At 50.5% G+C, this 26,483-nt stretch overlaps 1 protein-coding gene across 1 annotated transcript in view; it reads left to right on the top strand.

Annotated features, from left to right (window-relative positions):
* LOC140202059 (rho GTPase-activating protein 33-like) overlaps positions 1 to 25,946 on the top strand; it is a 36,144-nt gene extending 10,198 nt beyond the window's left edge. The window contains exons 2-5 of the mRNA XM_072266916.1: positions 180 to 271; positions 22,294 to 22,367; positions 23,614 to 23,698; positions 25,842 to 25,946. Of these exons, the coding sequence (XP_072123017.1) occupies positions 180 to 271; positions 22,294 to 22,367; positions 23,614 to 23,698; positions 25,842 to 25,946 (356 nt within the window). The remainder of the gene's footprint in view (positions 1 to 179; positions 272 to 22,293; positions 22,368 to 23,613; positions 23,699 to 25,841) is intronic.
* The last annotated feature ends 537 nt before the right edge of the window (positions 25,947 to 26,483 follow it).

Genomic DNA, 26,483 nt, shown 5'->3' with positions numbered 1-26,483 from the left:
CACACCACCGCCACCCACCCAGAATCAGGATCAAACACAGGTCTCTGGAGCAGAAGGAGAGCAGTTTTGCCAATCCAAACATCTCCTGATTTGTTGATATGGGTCGAGGCACAAATGTGGGGGTTGAGGGGATTCGATGGTTAATTGGTGGGAGCTTCACAGATATTTGTCTATTGCAGTTCTGGAAGTTTGGAAAGGAATGGAAAACGCTCGGTTTTGGAGGAAGTCTCTGTTGGATATCTTCAGTAAAGAGGAGAGCATACTGTCTGTGGTAAGGAGGTGTAAGGGGAGTTTCATTTTGTGTCTGACCCTGGGAGTGTATGATGGGTCGGTGTGGAGGGAGCTTCTCTCTGTGTCTAAGTGTGTGATGGGACTGTGTGGAGGGAGCTTCACTCTGTGTCTGACCCCGGGAGTGTGTGATGGGACGGTGTGGAGGGAGCTTCTCTCTGTGTCTAAGTGTGTGATGGGACTGTGTGGAGGGAGCTTCACTCTGTGTCTGACCCCGGGAGTGTGTGATGGGACAGTGTGGAGGGAGCTTCACTCTGTGTCTAAGTGTGTGATGGGATGGTGTGGAGGGAGCTTCACTCTGTCTGACCCTGGGATGTGTGAAAGGGCAGTGATGGGATTGATTTTCTCCAACAACGAGAGAAAGCTTGCAGATGCTGGAAATCCGAGCGACACACACAAAGTGCTGGAGGAACTCAGCAGACCAGGCAGCATCTACAGGAAAAAAGTACAGTCGAGGTTTCAGACTGAAGCCCTTCGCTTTTCTCAATGGTTTGGCTCTCTGGGATAGATATTACAGTCATTCTACCCTTAGGGCACCGTATCCCTACGATGTTACTCCAGCTCCTTCACACGTCCCTCAGTGACCCTAATTCCCCAGCGACGTGTGTGACGGACATGCTCTGCCCTTTTCCCATTTTTCAACCACTCTTTCTGCCATTGTTCCCTCATTCATTCTCTCACTCTCACTTACACATACTAGGTGACGGGACACAGAGACACCGACATACAAGGAGTTTCTAATTGATTTCGTGTTGCCGAACAGAGGTGACGATCCGACCCAACCCCACACCTCCACCTTGGAGTCTTCTTGTCGGGGCTGGGAGACCCCACTGCCGCCTCCGAAAGTGGGGCTCGGGTCGGCGGGCCGGGTTCGGGGACATCTCAGGCATGGGGCACACACACCCTGCGTACTCTGTGCCTCGCCGGGCGTCCCATGTCCGGGCATGGTCGCTCCGATCCGAGCTGGATGAGCGGCGGGGGGCGGTGCCGCAGAATCTGTCACCTCCCTCGTTCCCAGGCGGAGAGAGAGAGAGCGAGAAAGAGAAAGGAGAATTTGACTCTTTCCTTCTCTCTCTCTCTCTCTCGACCCGGGAAGGAGACGGTAGTCAGCGGGAGGCGGAGGAAGAGGTTTTCCGCGGGAGTCCGGGGCTGGGGTGGGTGGGATGGGAGCCGCAGAAGGCAGTGACATTCGTCTGCCTCCCTGACGGAGGGGACGACCGGAGGGAGGGGGTGTGTGGAGTTCGTTTGGGTCCCAGGACGACGGAGTGTGTGTGAGGAGGTGGGGGTGGAGCGGTTTGGGGGTAGTTTCCCACTGGGTATGATTAGAAAGATCGAGAGCCCACCAACTCCCGGGCTGTGGGCAGTCGCTGAATCCTGCTGTCATGGTGGTGAGTTATTGCCGTTGGCTAATCTTTCTTCTCCCTCCAGCCCTTCCTCTCTCCCTCCCTTCATTCCTCCCTCTCTCCCTCCCTTCATTCCTCCATCTCTCCAATCCTCCCGCCATCCATCTCTCCTTCCATTCCTCCCACCATCCATCTCCTTCCATTCCTCCCACCATCCATCATTCCCTCCCTCCTTCCCTCCTTCAATCATTCTCTCCAGCCCTCCATCGCCTCCCTTCTTCTTTCCATTCCTCCTTCCTTGCTTGCTTCCCTCACTCCCTCCATCTCCCTTTTCTCATCCCCACCACCATCCCTCTCTCCGGTTCCTCTCTCCCTTCCCCGTCTCTATCTCTCCTCCCTCCCCTCCCCCTCCCCTCCCCCTCCTTCCCTCCTCTCCTCCCCCTCCCCCCTCCCCTACCCCCTCACCCTCCCCTATCCCCTCCCCTACCCCCTCCCCCTCCCCCTCCCCTACCCCTCTCCCCTCCCCCTCCTTCCCTCCCCTCCTTCCCTCCCCTCCTTCCCTCCCCTCCTTCCCTCCCCTCCTTCCCTCCCCTCCTTCCCTCCTTCCCTCCCCTCCTTCCCTCCCCCTCCCTCCCTCCTCTCCCTCCCTCCTCTCCTCCCCGCCCCTCCTCCCCTTCCTCTCCCCCTCCCCTCAACCTCTCCCTCTCTTCAACTCTCCCTTTCTTCTTTTCTGAGCTCCTCCCTCCCTACATCTCTCTCTTCCCCTGTTAGTCTGTCCCTGCATTGTCCCTCCCACACAACCCCATTCCCTCCATCTCTCCTTTCCTCCTTCCCTCAGCCCGTCCCTCTCTCCCTCACCCATCCTTCCACCCTTCTCCCCATCATGCCTACCAATAACCCGTCTCTTCCACCTCCATTCTTCCTCCGTCTCCCTCCTCTTCTCCTCACCCTCACTCTCTCCTCCTATCTCCACTTTCTACCCCTCCCCCTCTACCCCTATCACTTCCCCCTCTACCCCTATCACTTCCCCCTCTACCGTTCCCCCTCCTACCTCTTCCCTCCTACCTCTTCCTCCCCTCCTTTCTCCCCCTCTTTCTTCCCTTTCTCCCCCCCTTTCTCCCCCTTCTCCCCCTTCTCCCCCTTCTCCCCCTTCTCCCCCTTCTCCCCCTTCTCCCCCTTCTCCCCCTTCTCCCCCTTCTCCCCCTTCTCCCCCTTCTCCCCCTTCTCCCCCTTCTCCCCCTTCCCCCTTCCCCCTTCCCCCTTCCCCCTTCCCCCTCCCCTTCCCCCTCTATCCTCCCCCTCTCCCTTCCCCTTCACACTCCTTTCTCCCCATCCCACCTCCCCATTCTCCCTCTCCCCTTTTCCCCTCTCCATCTCACCCTTTTCCCCTCTCACCCTTTTTTCCCTCTACCTCTCCTGCCCTTCCCCCTCCCTCTCCCGCCCTTCCCCTCCTCCTTCCCCCCTCACTTTCCCTCTCCCCTCCCCCTTTCCCTCTCCCCTCCCTCTTTCCCCCTCCCCTCCCTCTTTCCCCCTCCCCCTCCCTCTTTCCCCCTCCCCTCCCTCTTTCCCCCTCCCCCTCCCTCTTTCCCCCTCCCCCTCCCTCTTTCCCCCTCCCCCTCCCTCTTTCCCCCTCCCCCTCCCCCTCTTCCCCCTCCCCCTCTTCCCCCTCCCCCTCTTCCCCCTCCCCCTCTTCCCCCTCCCCCTCTTCCCCCTCCCCCTCTTCCCCCTCCCCTCCCCTCTCCTGCTCTCTTTGTCCTTCTCCTCTGTCCTTGACATCTTTCCCCTCCCACCTCCTCCACCATCCTCTCCTCCTTCTCTCCCCCTTTCCATCTCCCTCCACTCACTGTCCCTCCCTCTTCCTTTGTGTATCCCTCTCTCCCTTCCCACTCCTCTCTTCTGGCTCACCCTTCCTCTCTCTCTCTTTCCTCCTCACCCACTTACCTCACCAGATCACACCCATTGTCTTCAGCCCCCTATCTCCACCTCCCTTCCCTCTTTACCCCATTCTGTGACCCTGTCACCCACTTTTCCCCACTCCTCCCTCCTTGCACCTCCCACTCCCCCCCCTCAAACCACCAGCCCCGTGTAGTTTGGAGTGTGTGATGTTGGAGGGAAGTGGCAGGAGCGGATTCTGCTGTGGGTTGGGAGTGTGTTAACTGGGACACTGATAAATACCTGCTGCCCGTTTCCTCAGTATGTCTGTGTTACTGGGTCAAACGTGTTGGCAGATTGCTGTTCACAGCAAGGGTGTTAAATGTCTGTGGAGACAGTGAGTGGAACAAGGTTATCGCAGCAGGTACCTTGTAGTGAATCTGGTTGAGCTAAGGCAACTACAGCGAGCGCAGGGTTAATGTGCAGTGTAAAATATCGATGTTAGCTGGAGAACATTAGTGTGTAAGTGTGCCATTACTGGGAGCACATGGTGTGTCTGAGTGTGGTGTTACCGGGAACACACACCAGTGTGTGAGAATGTGGTGTTACCAGGAGCTCACGTGAGTGTAAGGACACGGTGTTACTGGGAAAACATATCAGTGTGTAAAATCATGATGTTAGTGGGAACATTCTTCAGTGCGTAAGAGTGTGATGTTGCCAGCAATATACGTCAGCATGTAAAAGAGCAGCTTCACTGGCGGTACACATGAGTGTGTAAGCACAAGTACATGTGAGTGTGTAAGAATGAACTGTTATGGGGTGCACTTGCTAGTGTGTAAGGGAACGGTTTCACTGGTAGTAACATTCATGTGTAAGAATGATGTGTTACTGGGAGTACATGTTAGTGTGTAAGAATGTGGTGTCACTGCGAACACACGTTCATGGTAAGAGCGCAGTGTTATTGGGAACCCACGTTAATGTGTAAGAGTGTGGTGTTACCAGGAAGAGACATTAGTGTGTAAGGGCATGATATTGCTGGGAACACAAGTTGGTGTGTAAGAGCACAGTGTCACGGGGAACATAAATCATCGTGTAAGGGCACAGTGTTGTCAGGGACACATGTTAGTGCGCAAGGGCCGGTGTTCCCAGGAGCTTGTGTTTCTGTACGAGAGTGTGGTGTTCCCAGGAGCCTGTGTTTCTGTATGAGAGTGTGGTGTTCCCAGGAGCCTGTGTTTCTGTATGAGAGTGTGGTGTTCCCAGGAGCCTGTGTTTCTGTATGAGAGTGTGGTGTTACCAGGAGCTTCTGTTTATAGACAAGGGCACGGTGTTCCCAGGAGCTTGTGTTTCTGTACAACAGCATGTGTTACCGGGAGTTTGCATTTCTGCACAAATGAGCTTGCGTTTCTGTACAAGGGAATGGTATCACCAGGAGCATGCGTTTCTGTACAAGGGCACGATGTTACTGGGAGCTTGTGTTTCTGTACAAGGGCACGGTGTTATCGAGAGCTTGCGTTTCTGTACAAGGGGGTGGTGTTACCGGGAGTTTGCATTTCTGTACAATGGGGTGGTGTTACCGGGAGTGTGTGTTTCTGTATAAGGGATGGTATTACCGGGAGTGTGTGTTTCTGTACAAGGACATGGTGTTATCAGGAGCTTGTGTTTCTGTACAAGGGCGCGGTGTTACTGGGAGCTTGTGTTTCTGTACAAGGGCACTGTGCTACTGGGAGCTTGTGTTTCTGTACAAGGGCACTGTACTACTGGGAGCTTGTGTTTCTGTACAAGGGCACTGTGTTACTGGGAGCTTGCATTTCTGTACAAGGGCACTATGCTACTGGGAGCTTGTGTTTCTGTACAAGGACACTGTGCTATTGGGAGCTTGTGTTTCTGTACAAGGGCACTGTGTTACCGGGAGCTTGCGTTTCTGTACAAGGGCACGGTGTTACTGGGAGCTTGTGTTTCTGTACAAGGGCACTGTGTTACTGGGAGCTTGCATTTCTGTACAAGGGCACTGTGCTACTGGGAGCTTGTGTTTCTGTACAAGGACACTGTGCTATTGGGAGCTTGTGTTTCTGTACAAGGGCACTGTGTTACTGGGAGCTTGCGTTTCTGTACAAGGGCACGGTGTTACTGGGAGCTTGTGTTTCTGTACAAAGGCACGGTGTTACTGGGAGCTTGTGTTTCTGTACAAGGGCACTGTGTTACTGGGAGCTTGTGTTTCTGTACAAGGGCACTGTGTTACTGGGAGCTTGTGTTTCTGTACAAAGGCACTGTGCTACTGGGAGCCTGTGTTTCTGTACAAGGGCACTGTGTTACTGGGAGCTTGTGTTTCTGTACAAGGGCACGGTGTTACCAGGAGCTTGTGTTTCTGTACAAGGGCACTGTGTTACTGGGAGCTTGTGTTTCTGTACAAGGGCACGGTGTTACTGGGAGCTTGTGTTTCTGTACAAGGGCACTGTGTTACTGGGAGCTTGTGTTTCTGTACAAGGGCACTGTGTTACTGGGAGCTTGTGTTTCTGTACAAGGGCACTGTGTTACTGGGAGCTTGTGTTTCTGTACAAGGGCACTGTGTTACTGGGAGCTTGTGTTTCTGTACAAGGGCACTGTGTTACTGGGAGCTTGTGTTTCTGTACAAGGGCACTGTGTTACTGGGAGCTTGTGTTTCTGTACAAGGGCACTGTGCTACTGGGAGCCTGTGTTTCTGTACAAGGGCACTGTGTTACTGGGAGCTTGTGTTTCTGTACAAGGGCACTGTGTTACTGGGAGCTTGCGTTTCTGTACAAGGACACTGTGCTATTGGGAGCTTGTGATTCTGTACAAGGGCACGGTGTTACTGGGAGCTTGTGTTTCTGTACAAGGGCGCGGTGTTATCAGGAGCTTGCGTTTCAGTACAAGACCATGGTGTCGTGGGTGCAGCACCAATTGTCGGGGATAGGAGTGGTGTGGCTTTGCACTCGTCGGTGGTTAGGACATTCTGTAAAGTGGGATGTGGGACAAACCTGTGTCCATTCCTGCCTGGGAGATTAGCGAGTGTATTTTTGGATGTGTCCTGCTTGCAGTAGGCAGTGACAGGCTCTCCAATGCCCCAGGGAGTGCTCCAGATTCAGCTGTGCCCCACATACAGCAACACTGAAACTGGGACACCAGGACAAGGCTGCTTACACAGAGCAGACAGTGGGAGGGCATTCAGGATCCTGTCTGCCCATTACATGGTGACAGAAAGGGGGCGATTGGCTCCTTGAGCTTCCTGTAGGCAAGAGATTCTGTCACCCCCCCCCCCACACCTCTCCACTCCAGTCAATTACAATCTCTCCATCTCTCCCTCTCTCTCTGTCTCTCTCCTTCACTCTACCCCATCTTCCTCTCTCCCTCTCCTCTCCTCTCACCACACTTCGCTCTCCTCTTTCACTTTCCCTCCTCTCTCCTCTCCTGGCTCTCCCAACCCACACCTAAAGGTCTTTCTGTACCTTTCTCCTAGTCACACTCTCTGTGTCCCTCTCCCCCTCCCCTGCCTTTCTTTATCACCATGCTCCCTCTCTCTACTTTAACTATCCTGTCTTTCCCTATCTGTCCCACCCTCTCCCCATTCCTTCTCTCCCTCCCCCAGCTCCCTCACTCACACTCAACAATGCTCCAAACTCTCCTATTAAACCATATCCTGTAATATTTAGTCTCCCTGCTGTGGGATCCAGAGCTTCATTGTGTCAGATGGCTCCTTCCACACCATCCCAGTACACACTCCCAGGGTCAGACACAGAGTGAAACTCCCTCCACACTGTCCCATTACACACTCTGGGGTCAGTCACAGAGTGAAGCTCCCTCCACACCATCCCATTACACACTCCCAGGGTCAGACACAGAGTGAAGCTCCCTCCACACTGTCCCATTACACACTCCCGGGTCAGACACAGAGTGAAACTCCCTCCACACTGTCCCATTACACACTCCCGGAGTCAGACAGAGTGAAGCTCCCTCCACATTGTCACATCACATACTCCCAGGGGCAGACACAGGGTGAAACTCCCTCCACACTGTCACATCGCACACTCCCAGGGTCAGACACAGAGTGAATCTGCCTCCACACCATCCCATCACACACTCCAAAGGGGTCAGACACAGAGCGAATCTCCCTCCACACTGTATCCCATCACACACTCCAGGGGTCAGTCACAGAGTGAAGCTCCCTCCACAGCATCCCATTACACACTCCCAGGATCAGACACAGAGTGAAGCTCCCTCCACACCATCCCATCACACACTCCAGGGGTCAGACACAGAGTGAAACTCCCTCTACACCGTCCCATCACACACTCCTGGCATCAGACAGAGAGCGAAACTCCCTCCACACCATCCCATCACACACTCCCAGGGTCAGACACAGAGTGAAACTCCCTCCATACGATCCCAATGCACACTCCCAGGGTCAGACACAGTGAATCTGCCTCCACACCATCCCATCACACACTCCAAAGGGGTCAGACACAGAGCGAATCTCCCTCCACACTGTATCCCATCACACACTCCAGGGGTCAGTCACAGAGTGAAGCTCCCTCCACAGCATCCCATTACACACTCCCAGGATCAGACACAGAGTGAAGCTCCCTTCACGCCATCCCATTACACACTCCTGGGGTCAGACACAGAGTGAATCTCCCTCCACACTGTATCCCATCACATACGCCAGGGGTCAGACACAGAGTGAAACTCCCTCTACACCGTCCCATCACACACTCCTGGCATCAGACACCGAGTGAAACTCCCTCTACACCGTCCCATCACACACTCCTGGCATCAGACACAGAGTGAAGCTCCCTCCACACTGTCCCATCACACATGCCTGGGGCCAGACACGGAGTGAAACTCCCTCTACACCATAGCATCACACTCTCCAGGGGTCAGATACAGAGTGAAGTTCTGCCTACAAGATTTTGGTGAGTCATTTGTGGTTGGACTTGCTTTTGGTGGGGATGAAATGTTTTCAGTGTTGTAGCACACAGCTCCTGTTCCTGCTAGTTTAAGTGAGGCAAGCGCAAGCTGTTTGAAGGAGTGTATCTGGGTTGCAGAAGAGTTTGTAACAAGATTTTGAGCATGAGGCAGGTCAGGATTACAACATCCCACAGAATCCAGGAGCAAGTGGCAAAGTAAATCCAAAACTGGGTCATCTGCATGATGAATAGTGGGAACCAGACTGAGATTTATTACCAAGAAGCTAGAGGACGTGAAGTTTGTGCCTTGTGGCAGCAGCGCCATGCACAGATGTAAAATTACTATAAATTACAAAATAAATACTGCAACAAAAGGAGGAATAGTGAGGTAGTGTACGTGGGTTCACAGACCGTTCAGAAACTTGATGGTGGAAGGAAGAAGCTGTTCCTGAATCACTGAGGTGCGGTTCTTCAGGCTCCTGTGCCTTCTCCCTGATGTTGGTATGAGAGAGGGGCGTGTCCTGGATGGTGTGGGAGAAAGGGGTGTGTCCTGGATGGTGTGGGAGAGAGGGGCCTGTCCTGGATGGTGTGGGAGAGAGAGGCCTGTCCTGGATGGTGTGGGAGAGAGGGGCCTGTCCTGGATGGTGTGGGAGAGAGGGGCGTGTCCTGTATGGTGTGGGAGAGAGGGGCGTGTCCTGGAGGGTGTGGGAGAGAGGGGCGTGTCCTGGATGGTGTGGGAGAGAGGGGTGTGTCCTGGATGGTGTGGGTGGTGTGGGAGAAAGGGGCCTGTCCTGGATGGTGTGGGAGAGAGGGGCGTGTCCTGTATGGTGTGGGAGAAAGGGGCGTGTCCTGGAGGGTGTGGGAGAGAGGGGCGTGTCCTGGATGGTGTGGGAGAGAGGGGCGTGTCCTGTATGGTGTGGGAGAAAGGGGCATGTCCTGGAGGGTGTGGGAGAGAGGGGCGTGTCCTGGATGGTGTGGGAGAAAGGGGCGTGTCCTGGAGGGTGTGGGAGAGAGGGGCGTGTCCTGGAGGGTGTGGGAGAAAGGAGCGTGTCCTGGATGGTGTGGGGCCTTGGTGATGGATGCTGCTTTCTTGAGGAACTGTCTCTTGAATGCAGGGATGTTTGTGTCCATGTTGACGTACCAAATCTCTCGGAACATTTATTACCCTGAAACTGTCAGGCTCCTGAACCAGATAACTTCATTCACCTCAACACTGAACAGATTCCACAACCTGTGAACTTATTCCCAATAAGTTACAATTCATGTTCTCAGGATTATTTATTGATCTATCTATATATTTCACAGTTTGTCTGCTTTTACACAGTGGTTGTCAGTCTTTGTTTGAGTATAGTTTTTCATTGATTTTATTGTATTTCTTTGTTCTGCTGTGAATCTGTATCTCATGGTGACGTATGTGTGTGTGTGTGTGTATATATATATATATATATATATATATATATATATATATATATATATATATATATATACACACACACTTTGATAATAAACTTTCTTTGAACTTGGTTTCTTTGAGATTGCATCAATATTAGGCCCCAGGATAGATTCTCAAAGAAGTTGACACTCAGGAAATTGAAGCTTCTCAGCCGTTTCACTGCTGACCCCTCAATGTTCTTCTGACTTCCCCTTCCTGATGTCTCTTGATCTTACTGATGTTGCAACAAGCTAAGTTACCTCACTCCAGTACATCCCCTCTTTGCCCAATAAAGTTCTGCCAACAAAAGTTGTGTCATTGGTGAGCTTATAAATGGTGTTTGAGCTGTGCCTAGCCACACAGTCACGGGTGTGGAGAAAGTAGAGCAGTGGGCTAAGCACACATCCTTGAGGTTGATTGTCAGTGACAAGGAGGTGTTATTTCTGATCCTCACTGACTGTGATCTGCTGCTGATGAGGTCAAGGATCCGGTTGCGGAGGGAGGTACAGAGGCCCAGGTTTAGAAGTTTGTGGATTAGTATTGAGGGTATGATTGTGTTGAACACTGAGTTGTAATCAATAAACAGCAGGTAATGCTGTTGTCCAGGTGATCCAAGGCCAGGCGGAGAGCCAGTGAGATTGCATCTGCTGCAGACTTATTGTGGCAAAAGGCAAATTGCAGTGAGTCCAGGTCCTTGCTTAGTCGTCGACGTAGGTCGCATCTGGAATTTCCAGTTGGCGGATGATTTCCCTCCACGCTGCTCTGACATATTGGGAAATCATGTTGGTGGCAGATTACAGCAGTGGTTTGCCTTTGCCTTCTGCCGGGTGAGCTTAAAGAGATCACCACCTCTTGCAGTGGATGACCAGGACCTTGTGTGCTCTTAGCAATCCACAACGCCTGCTGGCCTGCCTTCTTGACCGTTGGACCAATAATTGGTTTCCTTTGCTCAATCCGCCATGGCCAGACTTCACACGCTGGGACAGGCAGATCCCCTACCTCACCGAGGGTCAAAGATCCGTCGGCTACCCTCACCTGGTTTGGCCTGTCTGCTGAGACGGTTTACTGGGGTGTGGCCACTGCACGTGTTACAGCTACTTGGAGCCACAGGTGAGAGCTGAGCGCCAGGTGGGGACCAAAGGTGGACGAGCTGCCCTGAAAAAGGGCACGGCAGGCCCCCCACCAGAGGTGCTACCCCTCCCTAGACACCCCATACACCCCTGCTTAGGCAAAAGTTAATTCTGGCCGTTACAAACCCTTTCAAAGTACTTCATTACAATAGATGTGAGTGTAACTGGGCGATAGTCATTGAAGCAGCTCACTCTGCTCTTATTGGGCACTCGCCCTTGGGATCTTCCGACTGCAATAGTGAGAGATTGGTCCCACCGGTTGGTCAGTATATTATAGGAGCGAGAGAGAAAGGGTAGAGGGGTTTGTGAGAGGGAGCTGTGATATGGAAAGACAATGGAGCAAAGGGGGGAGTGAAAGTTTGGGAGAGAAAGGGATGAGGGGGAAAACAAGAGGAGGAGGATTAAAAAAAGGAATATATGGAGGGAGAATGAGGGAGGAAGAAAGGGAGAAGGTAGAGAGGAGGGAGGGATGATAGGTAGAGTGAGTGAGTGCAGAGCTGAGAGGGTGTGAAGAGGGAGAGGATAGAAAGAGAGAAGGGGTAGAGTGGAGTGGAGAGGGCGGGTGAGGTGAGAAGATGGGTGAGGGTTCACAGACTGTTCTGAAATCTCATGGCAGAAGGGAAGAAGTTGTTCCTGAACAACTGAGTGTGGGTCTTCAGGCTCCTGTACCTCCTCACTGCTGGTAGAAATAAGAAGAGGGCATATCCTAGGTGGTGAGCATTCTTAGTGATGGGTGCTGCCTTCCTGTGGCACTACCTCCTGACAATGGTGGAGGGAGTTGTGTCCATGATGGAGCTGGCTGAGATCACAACCTCTGCAGCCTGTCGGGATCCTCCATACCACGCTGAGAATGAAAGTTGTTGGCCAATGTGCTCACCTGGATGAGTTAGCCTTTTCCATTGTGCATAGTTCCCGTCTAATAGTAGCAGTGTGATCACTCGAATCAAGTGTGACGTTCTACTACCGTGTTGTCTGTTGTGTGTCCTCAAGTGGCTATAGAGGCTAAACCTGGATGCACATATTCTGGTGCAGTGTGGGTAACAGTAAGTTGTGGCTGTGGTTAGTAGTTGGGTCTTCTGGTTGTTTAGTCTTTCCTTTCCCTTGTTCTCACGTAGCGCAGCTCCCTCCCGCACAGATTTCCTCCGGGTGTACTTATTGAGTCCAATGTCTCCCCAGTTTTTATATGTAATAGAGAATTTCTTCAGGCTGATTTTGATGTTATCTTTGAAACATTTCCTTTGCTGACCTTCCTTCAACTGGGGGTAAAGTATCTGTCTGGGGAGATATGATTTTAGCATCCGGATGATATGACCTATCTTTCAGAATTGGTGTTGCATTATCATGATGGAAATGCTGTTCATGTTGGCTTCCTCCAGTGCACTGGTGTTGGTGCATCTGTCCTTCCAGCTGATCCTCAATGTCTTCTATAAAGTTCTTTGGTGGCATTGTGCCAGGACTTCCAGGTGTCGACTGTAGGTGGTCCATGATTCAGTTCCCTTCAGTAACCTAGGAATGAAGACTGCTCTATGGAACAAAAGTTTTGTTTGGACCTGTAGATTGTGGTCTTCAAAGACCATTTTCTTTGATCTTGCATAGGCTCCACCAGCACTACTCAGGCTGGTTGATCTCTGAGTCAATGTCTGCTTTTGAGGACAGAATGCTGCTAAGGTAGGGAAAGTGGTCTACATTTTGAAGGGTGATATTGTCACCTTCTATAGTCAACCTGCGTTGTACTGGTTTAAACTGGAAAGAGTGCAGAGGAGACCTACATAGATGTTTCCAGGATTGAAAGGCCTGAGTTATAGAGAAAGGTTAGCCAAGCTTGGTCTTTACTTTTTATGACATGGGAGAATGATAGGTTGATCTTATAGAAATGTTTTAAATTTTGAGAAGTATAAACTAGGTGGGTGGTCAGTGTAGAGAAGTCCAAAACTCAGGGGGCATACTGTAGATAAAGAATGAGAGAGAAGACAGACCTGAGGAGCAACTTCTTCACACAGAGGGTGCTGAGTATATGGAACAAGTGGTTCAGGCAGGTACAGTGATATTGTTTAAGAAGCACTTGGATAGGTACGTGGAGCGACAGGGCTTGGAGGGATATGGACCAAATGCAGGGAATGGAACTAGCTGGGTGGGCAGCATGCACTGGTTGGACTGAAGGGCCTGCACCCATGCTGTATCAGTCTGAGACTGGTGGAAACTAAACATACAGGACTTGTTGAAAAGTTGTAAAATGATGTAAATAAGATGTGGAATATATTCCCAAGTGTGTTGCCTGGATTAGAGAGTATTGGCTATAACAAGAGGTTAGATACACTCAGATTGACATAAAAGTGAGGAATTTGTATTGCAGCTTTATAAAATTTTGGTTCAGCCACACTTGGATTTAGTTCTGGCCACCCTGTTACAGGAAGAATGTGGAAACTCTGGAGAGGGTGCAGAAGAGGTTCATCAGGATGCTGTCTAGATTAGAGGGCATGAGGTACAAGGAGAGGTTAACAAATGTGTTGTTTTTTTTCTGGACTGGCAAAGGCTAAGGGGAGACCTGATAGAGGTTTATAAGATTCTGAGAGGTGTCGATAGGATAGACAGAATCTTTTCCCCAGGCTCAAAATGTCTAATACTAGAGGGTGTGCATAGTGGGGGGGGGGGTGGGGTAAGCTCTAAGGAGATGTGCGGGACAAGTTCTTTTTTACACAGACAGTGATGTGTGCCTGGAATGCGCTGCTAAGTGTGGCAGTGGAGGCAGGTATGATAGAGGTGTTTAATTGGCTCTTAGATAGGTTACGGATGCGCATGGAATGCAGGGACGTGGCCATGTACAGGCAAGAGTTTTAGTTTAATTGTAATCATGGTTGACACTGACTTTGTGGGCTGAAGGGCTTGTTCCTGTGCTGTACCATTTGATGTTCTGTCTGCAATGTTCTATATTTGCCGTACAAGCAGTCTCTTCAATACCTTCTTAACAGCAGGGTAGAAGCTGAGTCAGGTGAGAAGTGATTTCAGGCTTTTGTATCTTCTACCTGTGGGAGGGGGAAGAAGAGAGGACATCCGAGCCTTTAATTACGCCGGCTGCTTTAATGAAGGAATGAGAAGTGTAGAAAGAGTCCATGGAGGGGAGGCTGGTTTCCAGAATGTACTGAGCTCTGTCCTCACCTCTGCCATTTCTTGCGGTCATGGGCAGAGCTGTTGCAGTACCAAACCGTGATGCATCCAGTTAGGATGCTTTCTATGGTGTGTCAGTAAAAATTGGTGAGGTACATCAGGGACATACTGAGGAAATAAAGGAGTCGGCAAGCTTTTTCATTCATAGCGTCAATGTAACTATCAGATTGTCCAACTAGTGATTCTTGGTTTCTTGTACCTGTATGTGCACTGGAGGAGTAGAGACTCAGGCACAATGGCTGGCGAGGCTGTTTTCCCATCAACAAGGATGGGGCAAATGGCCTCTGCTGTACCATGAGTTCACAGGGGACCAGAAAGGCTCCAACTGGTGGGGAGGGGGAGGCTCCCTGTTTGAACGTGGGTGGGGGATGGTCTCTGGGTGAGTAGCGACCTTCCCCTCTCCTCTCTCTCTGCCCGTCTCAGTGGCAACTGACATGGCATGTCCTGGAAAGCTGCCTCAAACTCTCTGAGCAGGAGACTCCAGGGGAGGGACCAGACAGTCTGACCAACTCGGAAACAGGGAGCAACAGAGTTAGTAGTGTGGACAGGTGGGGTGAGGGGAGAGAGATAGAAAGAAAGGAGGGGAGAGATGGAGATAGAGATGGAGGAGAGAGGAATAAGTGAGGGGAGGGCAGAGGCATAAAGAGGAGGGAGAGGTGAGAAGATAAACGGAAAGAGAGAGGGGAGGAAGGAAAAGGAGAAAGAAGGGGAGATGGAAGAGGAGAGGGGGTGACAGGGAGCAGGAAAGGGAGAGGGGGTGGGAGAGAGATAGAGGGAAGGGAGAGGGAGGAGAAGAAGGGATAAGAGAAAAGGGTAAGAGGGAAGAGAAAGGTGGGTGGCAAGAGAGATCATGAGAGAGGAAGGGGGTTAGAGAGAGAGGAAGTGAAAAAGGGGACTGGGATAGAGGAAGAGTGGTGACAGAGAGAGTGGTGAGAGGGGATGAGAGACCAGTGAGGCTGGGAGAGAACAAAGAGGTAGAAAGACAGGGGAGAGGCTGTGCATTAATGGAGGAAAGGAAGAGAAGGATGATGGGGTCGGGGTCCAGAGGAAGATGCAGATCCTCAGCTGTGATGTCACCATGCGTCAGTGCATTGCCAAGGGAGCTGCCACTTGACCCTACAGGTGAGGGTCAGTGTGTGCATGCGTGTTTGTGTGAGAGAGGGATGTATATATATCGGTACCGGTCCAGTGAGGACGGATCTATTACTGAATAACCCCAGATTACAGGTAGGGATGGATCTGTCACTGTATAACACCGGCTTACAGTACCGTTGGAATGTGTCTGTCACTGTATAGCAGTGGAGTACAGGTCTGTCACTGTGACACTGTGGTACAGTACCAGTGGGGACGGGTTTGTCTCTGTGTTACACTATGATACAGTACTGGAGGGGCCTGGTGTGTCACTGTATAACACTGTGGTACAGTACTGGTGGGGATGTGTCTGTCACTATATAACACAGGATTGCACTACGGGTTGGGACAGGTCTGTCTCTGTATAACACCAGGATATGATACTTTTGGGGAATAGGTCTATCCTTCTTCCAAGGGTTCAGGTCTGGTTCAAAGTTCAAAGTAAAATTTGCTTTCGGAGCACGTACATGTTACCACATATAACCCAGAGATTTGTTTTATTTTTCTGCAGGCCAGACTTAGCAAATCTATAGAACAGTCACTGTGAACTGTAAACATCAGGAAAGGTTAACTGTAACAAAACTGCAATTGTAGATATAAATAAATAGCAATAAATAATGAGCATGAAATAACAATATAACAGAGTCCTTAAAAGAGTGTAGCTATCTTCTTTTGTTCAAGAGCCTGATGGCTGAGGGGTAGTAACTGTTCTTGAACCTGGTGGTGTGAGTTCTGAGGCTTTTGTATCTTCTACCTGATGGCAGCAACGAGAAAAGAGCATGGCCTGGGTGGTGAGGATCTTTGATGATGGATGCTGCTTTTCTACGGCAACGTTTCATGTAGATGTGCTCAATGGTTAGGAGTGTTTTACCCGTAATGAACCGGGCCAAGTCCACTACCTTTTGTAGGATTTTCCACTCAAAGGCATTGGTGTTCCCACACCAGTCCGTAATGCAGCCAGTCAACACACCTTGCACCACACATCTATAGGACACGCTGAACCTCCACAGACTCCTGAGGAAGTTGAGGCGCTGTCATTCTTTCTTTACAATAATATTTATATCATTGGTCCAGGACAGGTGCCCTGAGATAATGACACTTGAGAATTTAAAGTGACTGACCTTCTCCACCTCCGATGATTACTGGCTCATGGACCTCTGGTTTCCCTCTTCTGAAGTCTACAATCAGTTCCTTGGTCTTGTTGACATTGAGTGAGAGGTTGTTGTTATTACACCACTTGGCCATGTTTTCAGTCTCCCTCCTGTATGCTGATTCATCACCCCTTTTGATACAGCTCACAACGGTGGTATTGTCAGCAAACTTGTACTGTATATAGTATTGGAACTGTACTTAGCCACACAGTCACAGGTGTAAAGTGAGTAGAGCAGGGGGCTAAGCACACAGCCCTGCAGTGCTCCTCTGCTGATGGAGATTGTGGAGGAAATGTTTTTACCAATCCGAACTGACTGGGGTCTACAATTGAGAAATCTAGGATCCAATTGCACAAGGGGGTTTTGAGGCCTGGGTCTTGGAGTTTACTGATTAGATTTGAAGGGGATGATGATGTTAAATGCTGAGCTGTAATTGATAAAGGGTATCCTGATGTATAGATCTTTGCTGTCCAGATGTTCCAGGGTTGTGGGAAGAGATAGCTTCTGCAGTAGATCTGTTGTTTTGGTAGGTGATCCAAGTCACCGTTCAGACGGGAGCTGATATGCTTCAACACTTGCCTCTCAAAACACTTCATCTGTGGATGTAAGTGCCACCGGGTGACAGTCATTTAGCCAGATTACCACACTCTTCTTGGGCACCAGGATGACTGAAGCCTGCTTGAAGCAAGAGGTTGAAGATATCTGTGAATACACCAGCCAGTTGGTCAGCACAGGTCTTCAGTACTGGGCCAGGTACTCCATCCGGATTGGTTGATGTCCTTGGATTCACTCTCTTGAAGGCTTCAGTATCTTCATTTACTGAGATCAAAGGATCATCGGGAGACATGGGGGTAAACTTTGAACACTGTATAACCCCGGGGTACCATACCAGTATCTGTCACTGTACAACACCAGGATACGATACTGGTAGGGCAGGTCTAACACTGTACCAAGGGTACAGATCTGGTGAGGATGGATCTGTTACAGGTTACAGCACTGATGGGATGTGTTTATCACTGTATAACAGTGAGGTACAGTACTGGTGAGGATAGATCTGTCTCTGTACCCAGGGTACAGGTTCATGGGGACCAGGCTGTCATATTATAACACTGGGGCACAGTACCAGTGGGGATGGGTCTGTCATTTATAACCACGGGGTACAGTACCAGTAGAGATGACTCTGTCACATTAACACTGAGGTACGGTACAGGTGGGGTCTGGTCTGTCACTGTATAATAGCAGTTTACCAATGTGGAAGGTATCTGTCACTGTATGACATTGTGGTACAGTATTGGTAGAGATGGGCTTGTCACTGCATAGCACTGGGGTACAGCACTGGTGCAAATGGGTGTGTCACTGTAAAACACTGAGGTAGCTGTGGGTCTGTCATTATATAACAACGGCATACAGTCCTGTTGGGGACGGTTCTGTCACTGTATAACAGTGTAGCAGGATATCAGTTGAGATGGGTCTGTCACTGTATAACAGTGTAGCAGGATATCAGTTGGGATGGGTCTGTCACTATATAACAGTGTAGCAGGATATCAGTTGGGATGGGTCTGTCACTGTATAACAGTGTAGTAGGATATCAGTTGGGATGGGTCTGTCACTGTATAACAGTGTAGCAGGATATCAGTTGGGATGGGTCTGTCACTGTATAACAGTGTAGCAGGATATCAGTTGAGATGGGTCTGTCACTGTATAACAGTGTAGCAGGATATCAGTTGAGATGGGTCTGTCACTGTATAACATGGGGACTGGAGGGTCTGTAATTGCATAACACCATGGTACAGTACCAGTGGAGACGAGTGTGTCACTGTATAACACTGTGGTACGATACCAGTGGGGATAGGTGTGTCACTGTATAATACCGGTACAAAACCGATGGGGACTGGAAGAGATCAGGCTACTGTAGGAAGCGAGGGAGGAGACTGCTGAGCCTCTGGTGATGATCTTTGCATCATCAGTAAGGACAGGAGAAGTACCAGAGGATGGGAAGGTTGCAAATATTGTTCCCTTATTCAAGAAAGGGAGTAGAGATGGCCCCAGGAAATTATAGACCAGTGAGTCTGACTTCAGCGGTGATCTTGCACTCAGTGTCAGTAAGACGAAAGAGCCGATTGTGAACTTCAGAAAGGGTAAGATGAGGGAGCAGGAACCAATCCTCATAGAGGGATGAGAAATGGAAAGAGTGAGCAAATTTCAAGTTCCTAGGTGTCAATATATCTAATCTGGTCGAAACATATCGATGCAGCTATAAAGGAGGTAAGACAGAGGCTATATTTCATTAGGAGTTTGAGAAGATGTGGTTTGGCACACGGAACACAAACTCTACAGATGTACTGTGGAGAGCGTTTTGACTGGTTGCATCATTGTCTGCTACGGGGGTGCAGGGTGTGGGGTGCTACTGCACAGGATCGAAGGAAGCTACAGAGAGTTGTAAACTTAGTTGGCTCCATTATGGGTACTAGTCTCTGTAACATTCAAGACATCTTCAAGGAGCGGTGCATCATTAAGGACCCCCGCCACCCAGGACATGGCCTCTTCATCTGCTTTTGCACTACTTATTTTACATATACTTAATGTAAATAATGTTTTTCTATATTTATCGTGTATTGCATTGCACTGCTGTTGTAAAATTGACAAATTTCATGACGTATGGTGGTGATATTAACTATACACTATCGGTAGAGATAGGTGTGTCACTATATAACACTGCAGTACGATACCAATGGAGTTGGGTCTGTCATGTATTACCCTATGGATCTGTACTGTTGAGGACAGGCCTGTCACTGTATCACACCAAAGTACAGTACTGGTCTGTCACTGTATAACAATGGGGTACAGTACTGGTGGGGATAGGTCTGTCACTGTATTACCTCAGGGTTCTGTATCAGTAGGGATGGGTTTGTCACTGTACAATATTGTGGTATGGTACTGGTGGGGTTGTGTTTGTTGCTGTTTACCACCTGACTACAGTATAAAGTAGGGATGGGTCTGTCACTGTATAACACGGGGGTATAGTACAGGTGGGGACAGATCTGTCACTGTGTAACACTGTGGTAAGATACCAATGGGGTCAGGCCACATAATAACACCAGGATATGGTACTGGTGGGGACAGGTCTGTCACGGTATAACACCAGTGTACAGTACCAGTGGGGGGGTGTCTGTCATTCTGTAACTCTGGTGGGGAATAGATCGGTCACTATATAACACTGGGGTACAGGTCTGTTGTGGTGTATGGATGTTCAGGGAGGGGTAGCACCTTTGGTGATTGGGCTTGACATATCGTTTCCGGGGAAGCTCACTCACCTTTGGTTCCCACTGGATGCACAGCTCTCACCTGTGGCTCCAAGTAGCTGTTTGCATGTGACAGCAGCCACACCCCAGTCCACCGCTTCGACAGGCAGGTGAGGGATCCGGCAGCCTTGTACCCCGGTGAATAGGTCTCTCCTAGCGTGCAGTCAGCTTTAGCGGACTGGGTGGATGGTATCTACAGTGAGATCCAACGGCCAGGGAGATCATGACAAGGCACAGAAGACATCTTGATCATCCACTGCAACCAAGGAAGATCCCAGTTTGTGACACCTGTTTGGACCACTAGACCCGACTTTTGAGGTTGAGAGAGTGAAACTGCCCCAGTGCAATGGCTTTTCCACTTTAAAAGCTCTCTCACATAGACTTCCTGTCATTGTCGGACACAGTGGGCAACCACCACAGTCCCGGTGGGGACGGGTCTGTCACTGTATAACAGTGGGGTTTGTTATCGGTGGGGACAGGTCTGTCACTGTATAACAGTGGGGTTTGTTATCGGTGGGGACAGGTCTGTCACTGTATAACAGTGGGGTTTGTTATCGGTGGGGACAGGTCTGTCACTGTATAACAGTGGGGTTTGTTATCGGTGGGGACAGGTCTGTCACTGTATAACAGTGGGGTTTGTTATCGGTGGGGACAGGTCTGTCACTGTATAACAGTGGGCTACAGAACCAGTGGGGATGGGACTGTCACTGTATAACAGTGGGGTTTGTTATCGGTGGGGACGGGTCTGTCACTGTATAACAGTGGGGTTTGTTATCGGTGGAAACGGGTCTGTCACTGTATAGCAGTGGGTTGCAGAACCAGTGGGGATGGGACTGTCACTGTATAATACAGGGGGTACAGTATGGTGGGGAAGGATCTGTCACAATATAACACTAGGGTACGTTACTGGTGAGAGTGGGTTTTTCTCTCTCTTCCTTTTTCCCTTTTATCCCATCTCTGTGTCTTTTACACTCACCTAGTTTTTACTGTCTCAGTTTTCACCTCTCTGCTTCTTAATGCAGAGAACTCCAGATACCTCCAGCCCTTCACTTCTGTCTTAAAATGACCATCATTGTATTCTGAAGCCATCGTCCCTGCAACCTTGTCCCACTGCAGGTAAACACCCCATCCCCATCCACCTTGTCTATCCCCCTTTCCATAATGCAAACAGGCCCCCTCTCATTCTAACTCCGCCTACCCCTGAGTGTTGCCTCTGTCTTCCTCAGAGACAGTTGGTGTGAAGGAAGGTAGGTGTGTTCAGTGGGGCTGAAGGTGAGTTTACCCTCCCGCCCCAGATTCCATAGGGACAGGAATGGATCGTCATCAGTAACCAGAGGAGTCGCAGGAACACAAGCTGGTGAAGAAGGCGTTTGGCGTGCAGGCCTTTATCAGTTAGGACACTGAGTATAGAAGTTGGGAGCTCGTGGTGTAGTTGAACAGGATGTTGATGGACATGGAGTATTGTGTTCAGCTTTGGTCGTCCAGCTATAGGAGATATCTTATTAAACTGGGAAGAATGCAGAAGAGATTGTCAGATGCACAAGTACAATGAAAAGCTTACTTGCAGCAGCATTAGAGGCATAGAACATCAGATACACAACATTCACTAGAAAAAAAATAAATTATATATAAAATTTTAACATTTTTAACAGGAAAGAACTCAATCAAAACACAAAGTCCATTGTAATGCAAAGTGGTCCTAGTGCTGCAATACTGAGGCAGTGATTATGTTTGTGCCGGTTGGTTCCAGACCAAAAGTAGCTGTTCCTGAACCTGGTGGTGTAGGCTTCTGTACCTCCTGCCTGATGTGAACAGCAAGAAGATGGCGTAGCCCAGATGGTGGGGATCTTTAGTGATTGATGTAGCCTTGTTGAGGCACTGCTTCCTGTAGATACTACGGATGGTGGGAGGGATGTGCCCGTGATGTATTGGGCAGTGTCCACTACTCTGTGTATTCAGATTGCTGTACCAGACTGTGATACTTTCAACAGTTCGTCTGTAGAAGTTTGTTAGTTTTCACTGACAGGATGAATTTCTTGAGAAAGTAAATATACTGGTGCAACCTCCTGGTGATTGCATCTGTGTGCTGGTCCTGGGACAGGTCACCCAATATGTTAAAGCCCAGGAGGCTGTGCAGGTTGAGGCTTTATTCACTGGGGTGTAGGAGAATGAGGGTATGATCTTATAGAGGTGTATAACATCATGAGGGCCAGAGACAGAGTGAATAGACAAACTTTTTTCTCCAGGGTCAGGGAATCAAGAACTAGAGAGCACAGGTTTAAGGTGAGTGGGAGATTTAATAGAAAACTGAGGGAGTAAGTTTTTCTCCTAAAGGGTGGTCTATATATGGAAAGAGCTGCCAGAAGACGAGGTAGGTACCTTAACAACATTTATAAGACACAAATAACTACATAGATGGGAAAGGGTTAGAGGGATAGTGGAAAAAGTAGGCCAATAGGTCTAACTTAGTTGAGACTGTTGGTTGGTATGGTCATAATGGGGCAAAGAGCCTGTTTCAGTGCTGTATCACTCTGTGTCTCCACTGATTCCTCCACAGGCCCGGACCACAGATAACGTGGAGAACCAGGGGGAGCAACTCCGATCCAGCATCAGGGGTAGAAGCGGGAAGAGGTAAGGATAAAGCTTGATGTGCCTGGGATTGGGAATATCAGATCCTGCTTCTGCAGCACTCTGCTCCTGTCTCTCCCCCCGCAATCCCCATTTCCCTCCGGCCCCCTCAGCTCCTCTGTCTCTTTCTGACTCTCCCCACACTCTCCCTCCGACGTTATCCCCACTCAACTATCCCCACCGACGCTCTCCTCAAACTCTACCCCATCTTTCTTCCAACTCCCCTCCCTCTCCCTCAATTCAATTCCTCACTGGCTTCCGTCTGTCTCACCCTCTCTGTCCATCTCTGTCTCTCTACTCTCTCTTTTCCTGCCCCTCTCTTTGTTTATCACTTTGTCTCCTCTCTTTCTCACTTCCTCTTTTTCCTGGACCCTGTCTGCATCCCACTCTTTCTCACTGCCTATTTCACTGTCTCCCATTTGCTTTCTCTTTTTATCTCCCTCTCTCTTTTGCTGTCGTTCTTTCTCTCTGACTCCCTTTCTGCCTGCACTTTCCGATCTCCCTCTCTGCACCCTCATTCCCTGATCCTTTTCCTTTCATTCTTTCCCTCTCCTTCCCTTCCCTTTCATCACTCCTCTACTTTCTCTGCTCCCTCTCTCTTTCTCACTTTCTCTCTTTCACTCTCTTTTGCTTTCTCTTTCTACCTCCTTCTCTCTTTTGCTGACCCCACTCATTCTCTTTGTCCACTTTCTCTTCTCCTTTCTCTCTATTTCCATTGTTACCCCTTTCACCCTACCCTCCCTTTCATCCTTTTCCCTTTCTCTCTCCTTTCACACTCGCTTCTTCTGTACACCTGCACCCTCTCTCTCACTTGTATTGTCTCCGCAATCTCTCTTCCAACCTTCGTCTACTGACGACTCTCTCCCGACCCATCTCCCCACAACTCCCAACTCTACCCCTCTATTCAAACCCATCTCTCCTCGCCCTACTCTCCCCACCCTGCTCTCCCGCCCACCCCCCTCTCCCCGCCAGCACTCCCCTCAGCGCCTCCCCCAGCACCCCCCCAACTTAACCTCTCTCTCCTGCCCAACCTCTGTCTCTCCCGCCTAGCCTCTTGCTCACCTGCCCAACCTCCCAAGGCTCCGCTCTCCCCCAAACCTCCCCTCCTAAACCCCCTCACTTCCCCAAACCCCTCTCTCTCCCAATTTCTGTCTCCCTTCCAACACCCCCCCCCAACTTCGTTTGCCACCAATGCCTCTTCTCTCCTGACCACTGCATTCTGATCGAACACCTCTGTTTCCCTCTGAAGATGTTCTGTGGTGCGAGGACATTTTCCGAAACTGGCAGACTGTGCTCACTTCCACTACGAATCCGTCGACTTCAGGACAGTGCAGGGTAAATCCAGTGCCCTGTACCTCCAAGCACTCCCCTCCTCCACCTTCTCCTCCTCCCTCTCCCCACCTTTCATATTTCCCTTCTCCTCTTCCTTGTGTCCATTCCTGCTCCTCTTGTGTCCTGTCCCTCCTCACTCCTCCTGCTTTCCATTACCTTCCTTTCCCCACACTCTTCCTTCCTGCATCACCTCAGGAACCTCTGCCACCTGACCCTTTACCCCTCCCTCAGCCATTCCATTTTCCCCTCTGCATTACCCTTCCTTCGCTCCCCATTTCCTCCTCTCACCGCCTGATTCCATCCCTTTATCCTTCAGTGTTCCCCTCCCTCATTCCCCTCCCTCTTCCCTCATCTCCCCTCCCTAATCCTCTTATTCCCACCTCCCGCCCTCCTTCATCCCTCATCAGACCTCCCTGATCCACATTCCCCCCTCCCTCATCCCCTCATTCCTCCTCCCTCATCCCCTCACTCCCCCCCTCATCTCATTCCCCCTCCCTCATCTCCTCATTCCCCCCTCCCTCATCTCCTCATTCCCCCACCCTCATCCCCTCATTCCCCCTCCCTCATCCCCTCATTCCCCCTCCCTCATCCCCTCATTCCCCCTCCCTCATCCCCCTCCCTCATCCCCTTATTCCCACTTCCCTCAACTTCAGTTTCCCCTTGCCCCCTCAATATTGCCCCTCCCTGGCTGCCTCAGTTTCCCCCACACTCGCCCCCTGTTTCCCCCACCCTCAACTCCTTGCCCCCTTTCCCCCTCCCTCATTTCCCCTTCGCACACCCCCTCATTTCCCAGTCCTCCTCCCCATATTTCTTCCTCCCACATCCCTCAGTTTCTGTTTCTTCCCAACCCATTTCCTTCATTCTCCGGCTTGCTTCTCCCACCCTTGCACCCTCATTTCTTCATCCCCCCACCCCGTTATTTGTCCCACCCATCTGTGTCCCCTGTGGTCTAGACAGACCCCTCACCTCTTTCTCCGTCCTCCTCGCTGCCTCTCCATCCCTCCTTCCCTTCCTCCTATTCTACCTCTTCCTCACCTACTCCAATCTCTTCACCCTCCCCTCAATCTCAACCCCTTCTCCCTCATTCATATGTGGCCTCATTAGCCTCCACACTGCCCTTCTCCCTCTGCCTCCTACATCAGTCCTCCTTCTCCCCGTCTCCTCCTTCTCCTTGCACCCATCCCTCTCCTCCTCCCCTCCCACTCTTCCCCCCTCTCCTCCCTCCTTCCCTTCTCCAGCTTCCTCTCCTCCCTCCGTAGCAATCCTCCTCCCTTCCCCTCCTTCCTCCCTTCCCCTCCTTCCTCCCTTCCCCTCCTTCCTCCCTTCCCCTCCTTCCTCCCTCCCTCTCCTCCCTCACTCCCTCTTCCTCCCTCCCTCCCCTCTTCCTCCCTCCCTCCCCTCTTCCTCCCTCCCTCCCCTCTTCCTCCCTCCCCTCTTCCTCCCTCCCCTCTTCCTCCTCCCTCCCCCTCGCTCCCTCTACTCCTCCCACCTATCCTCCATCTCCTTCTACAACCCCCCTTCCACCACTTCCTCCCTCTTCTCTATCCTCACTGTTGTGGAGTGGTGTAACAGGGAGGGATTATATTTGTGGCGGGGTGTAGTTGGAGGGGGTATATTTGTGGTGGAGTGTTGGGGGGAGGGATTATAGTTGTAGCGGGTTGTAAAGTGAGGGATTATATTTGTGGTAGGGTGCAGGGGAGGGGATATATTTGTGGTGGACTGTAGGGGAGGGGGTATATTCGTGGCAGGGTGAAGGAGGAGGGGGTATATTTGTGGCGGACTGTAGGGGAGGGGGTATACTTGTGGCAGGGGAGGGTGTATATGTGTGGCGGGGTGTAGAGGGGAAGGATTACATTTGGTGCGGGGTGTAGGGGGAGGGATTATATTTGTGGCGGGGTGCAGGCGCGGGGCTATATTTGTGGTGGGGTGTATGGGAATGGGTTATATTTCTGGTGGGGTGCAGAGAGTGTTGTTATATTTCAGCTGTGGTGTCAGGGGGTACTTTGGACTTTAATTGTTGGGTTTGAAGTGTTATTGAAGGATTCTCCTGTTAGTGTTGGGGAACAGAAAGTATCTCATGGGTGGGGCTTTTGCATTTCGGTTGTAGTCTGACCACACTTCACCCCTCCCTGTGCTTTCCTCCAGCTGTCCCTTGCTGCACAACCGCCTGACACAGAGAGAAATGAACTGGCCATTAAAGACTTGCGATTCCTCGTGAAGGTTGTCTGCCAGGTACTACCGGATGAGTAGGGAGGAGGGGGGTTCTCTGAGACTGTAAGGAACATGTGTCTGCTTTGTTCTTGAGTATTGACCCTTGACCCTTGTCTTGAGCTTGACTTTTGACATCCCCAGTTCATTCTATCTGCACACTCAGTGGCCATTTTATTAAATATACTTTTACACCTGCTCATTGATGCAAATATCTAATCAGCCTATCATGGGGTAGCAACTCAATGCATAAAATCAAGCAGACATAATCAAGAGGTTCAGTTGTTGTTGTTTAGACCAAAGATCAGAATGAGGAACAAATGTGATCTATGTGTTTTTGACCTTGGAGTGATTGTTGGTGCCAGATGGGGTGGTTTGAGTAACTGCTAATTTTCTGGGATTTTCATGCGCAGCAGTCTCAAGAGTTTACAGAGAAAGATGCAAAAGCAGTGAACAGCAGTTCTGTGGGTGTAAATTTCCTGTTAATGAGAGATGTCAGAGGGGAATGAACAGACTGGTTCAAGCTGACAAGAAGGCAACACTAACTCAAATAACCACCTGTTACAACAGTGGTGTGCT

This window comes from Mobula birostris, chromosome 8 (genome assembly GCF_030028105.1).
Source record: "Mobula birostris isolate sMobBir1 chromosome 8, sMobBir1.hap1, whole genome shotgun sequence".
In the NCBI taxonomy this organism is placed as follows: Eukaryota; Metazoa; Chordata; class Chondrichthyes; order Myliobatiformes; family Myliobatidae; genus Mobula; species Mobula birostris.
This window is presented reverse-complemented; position numbering and strand designations above follow the sequence as displayed.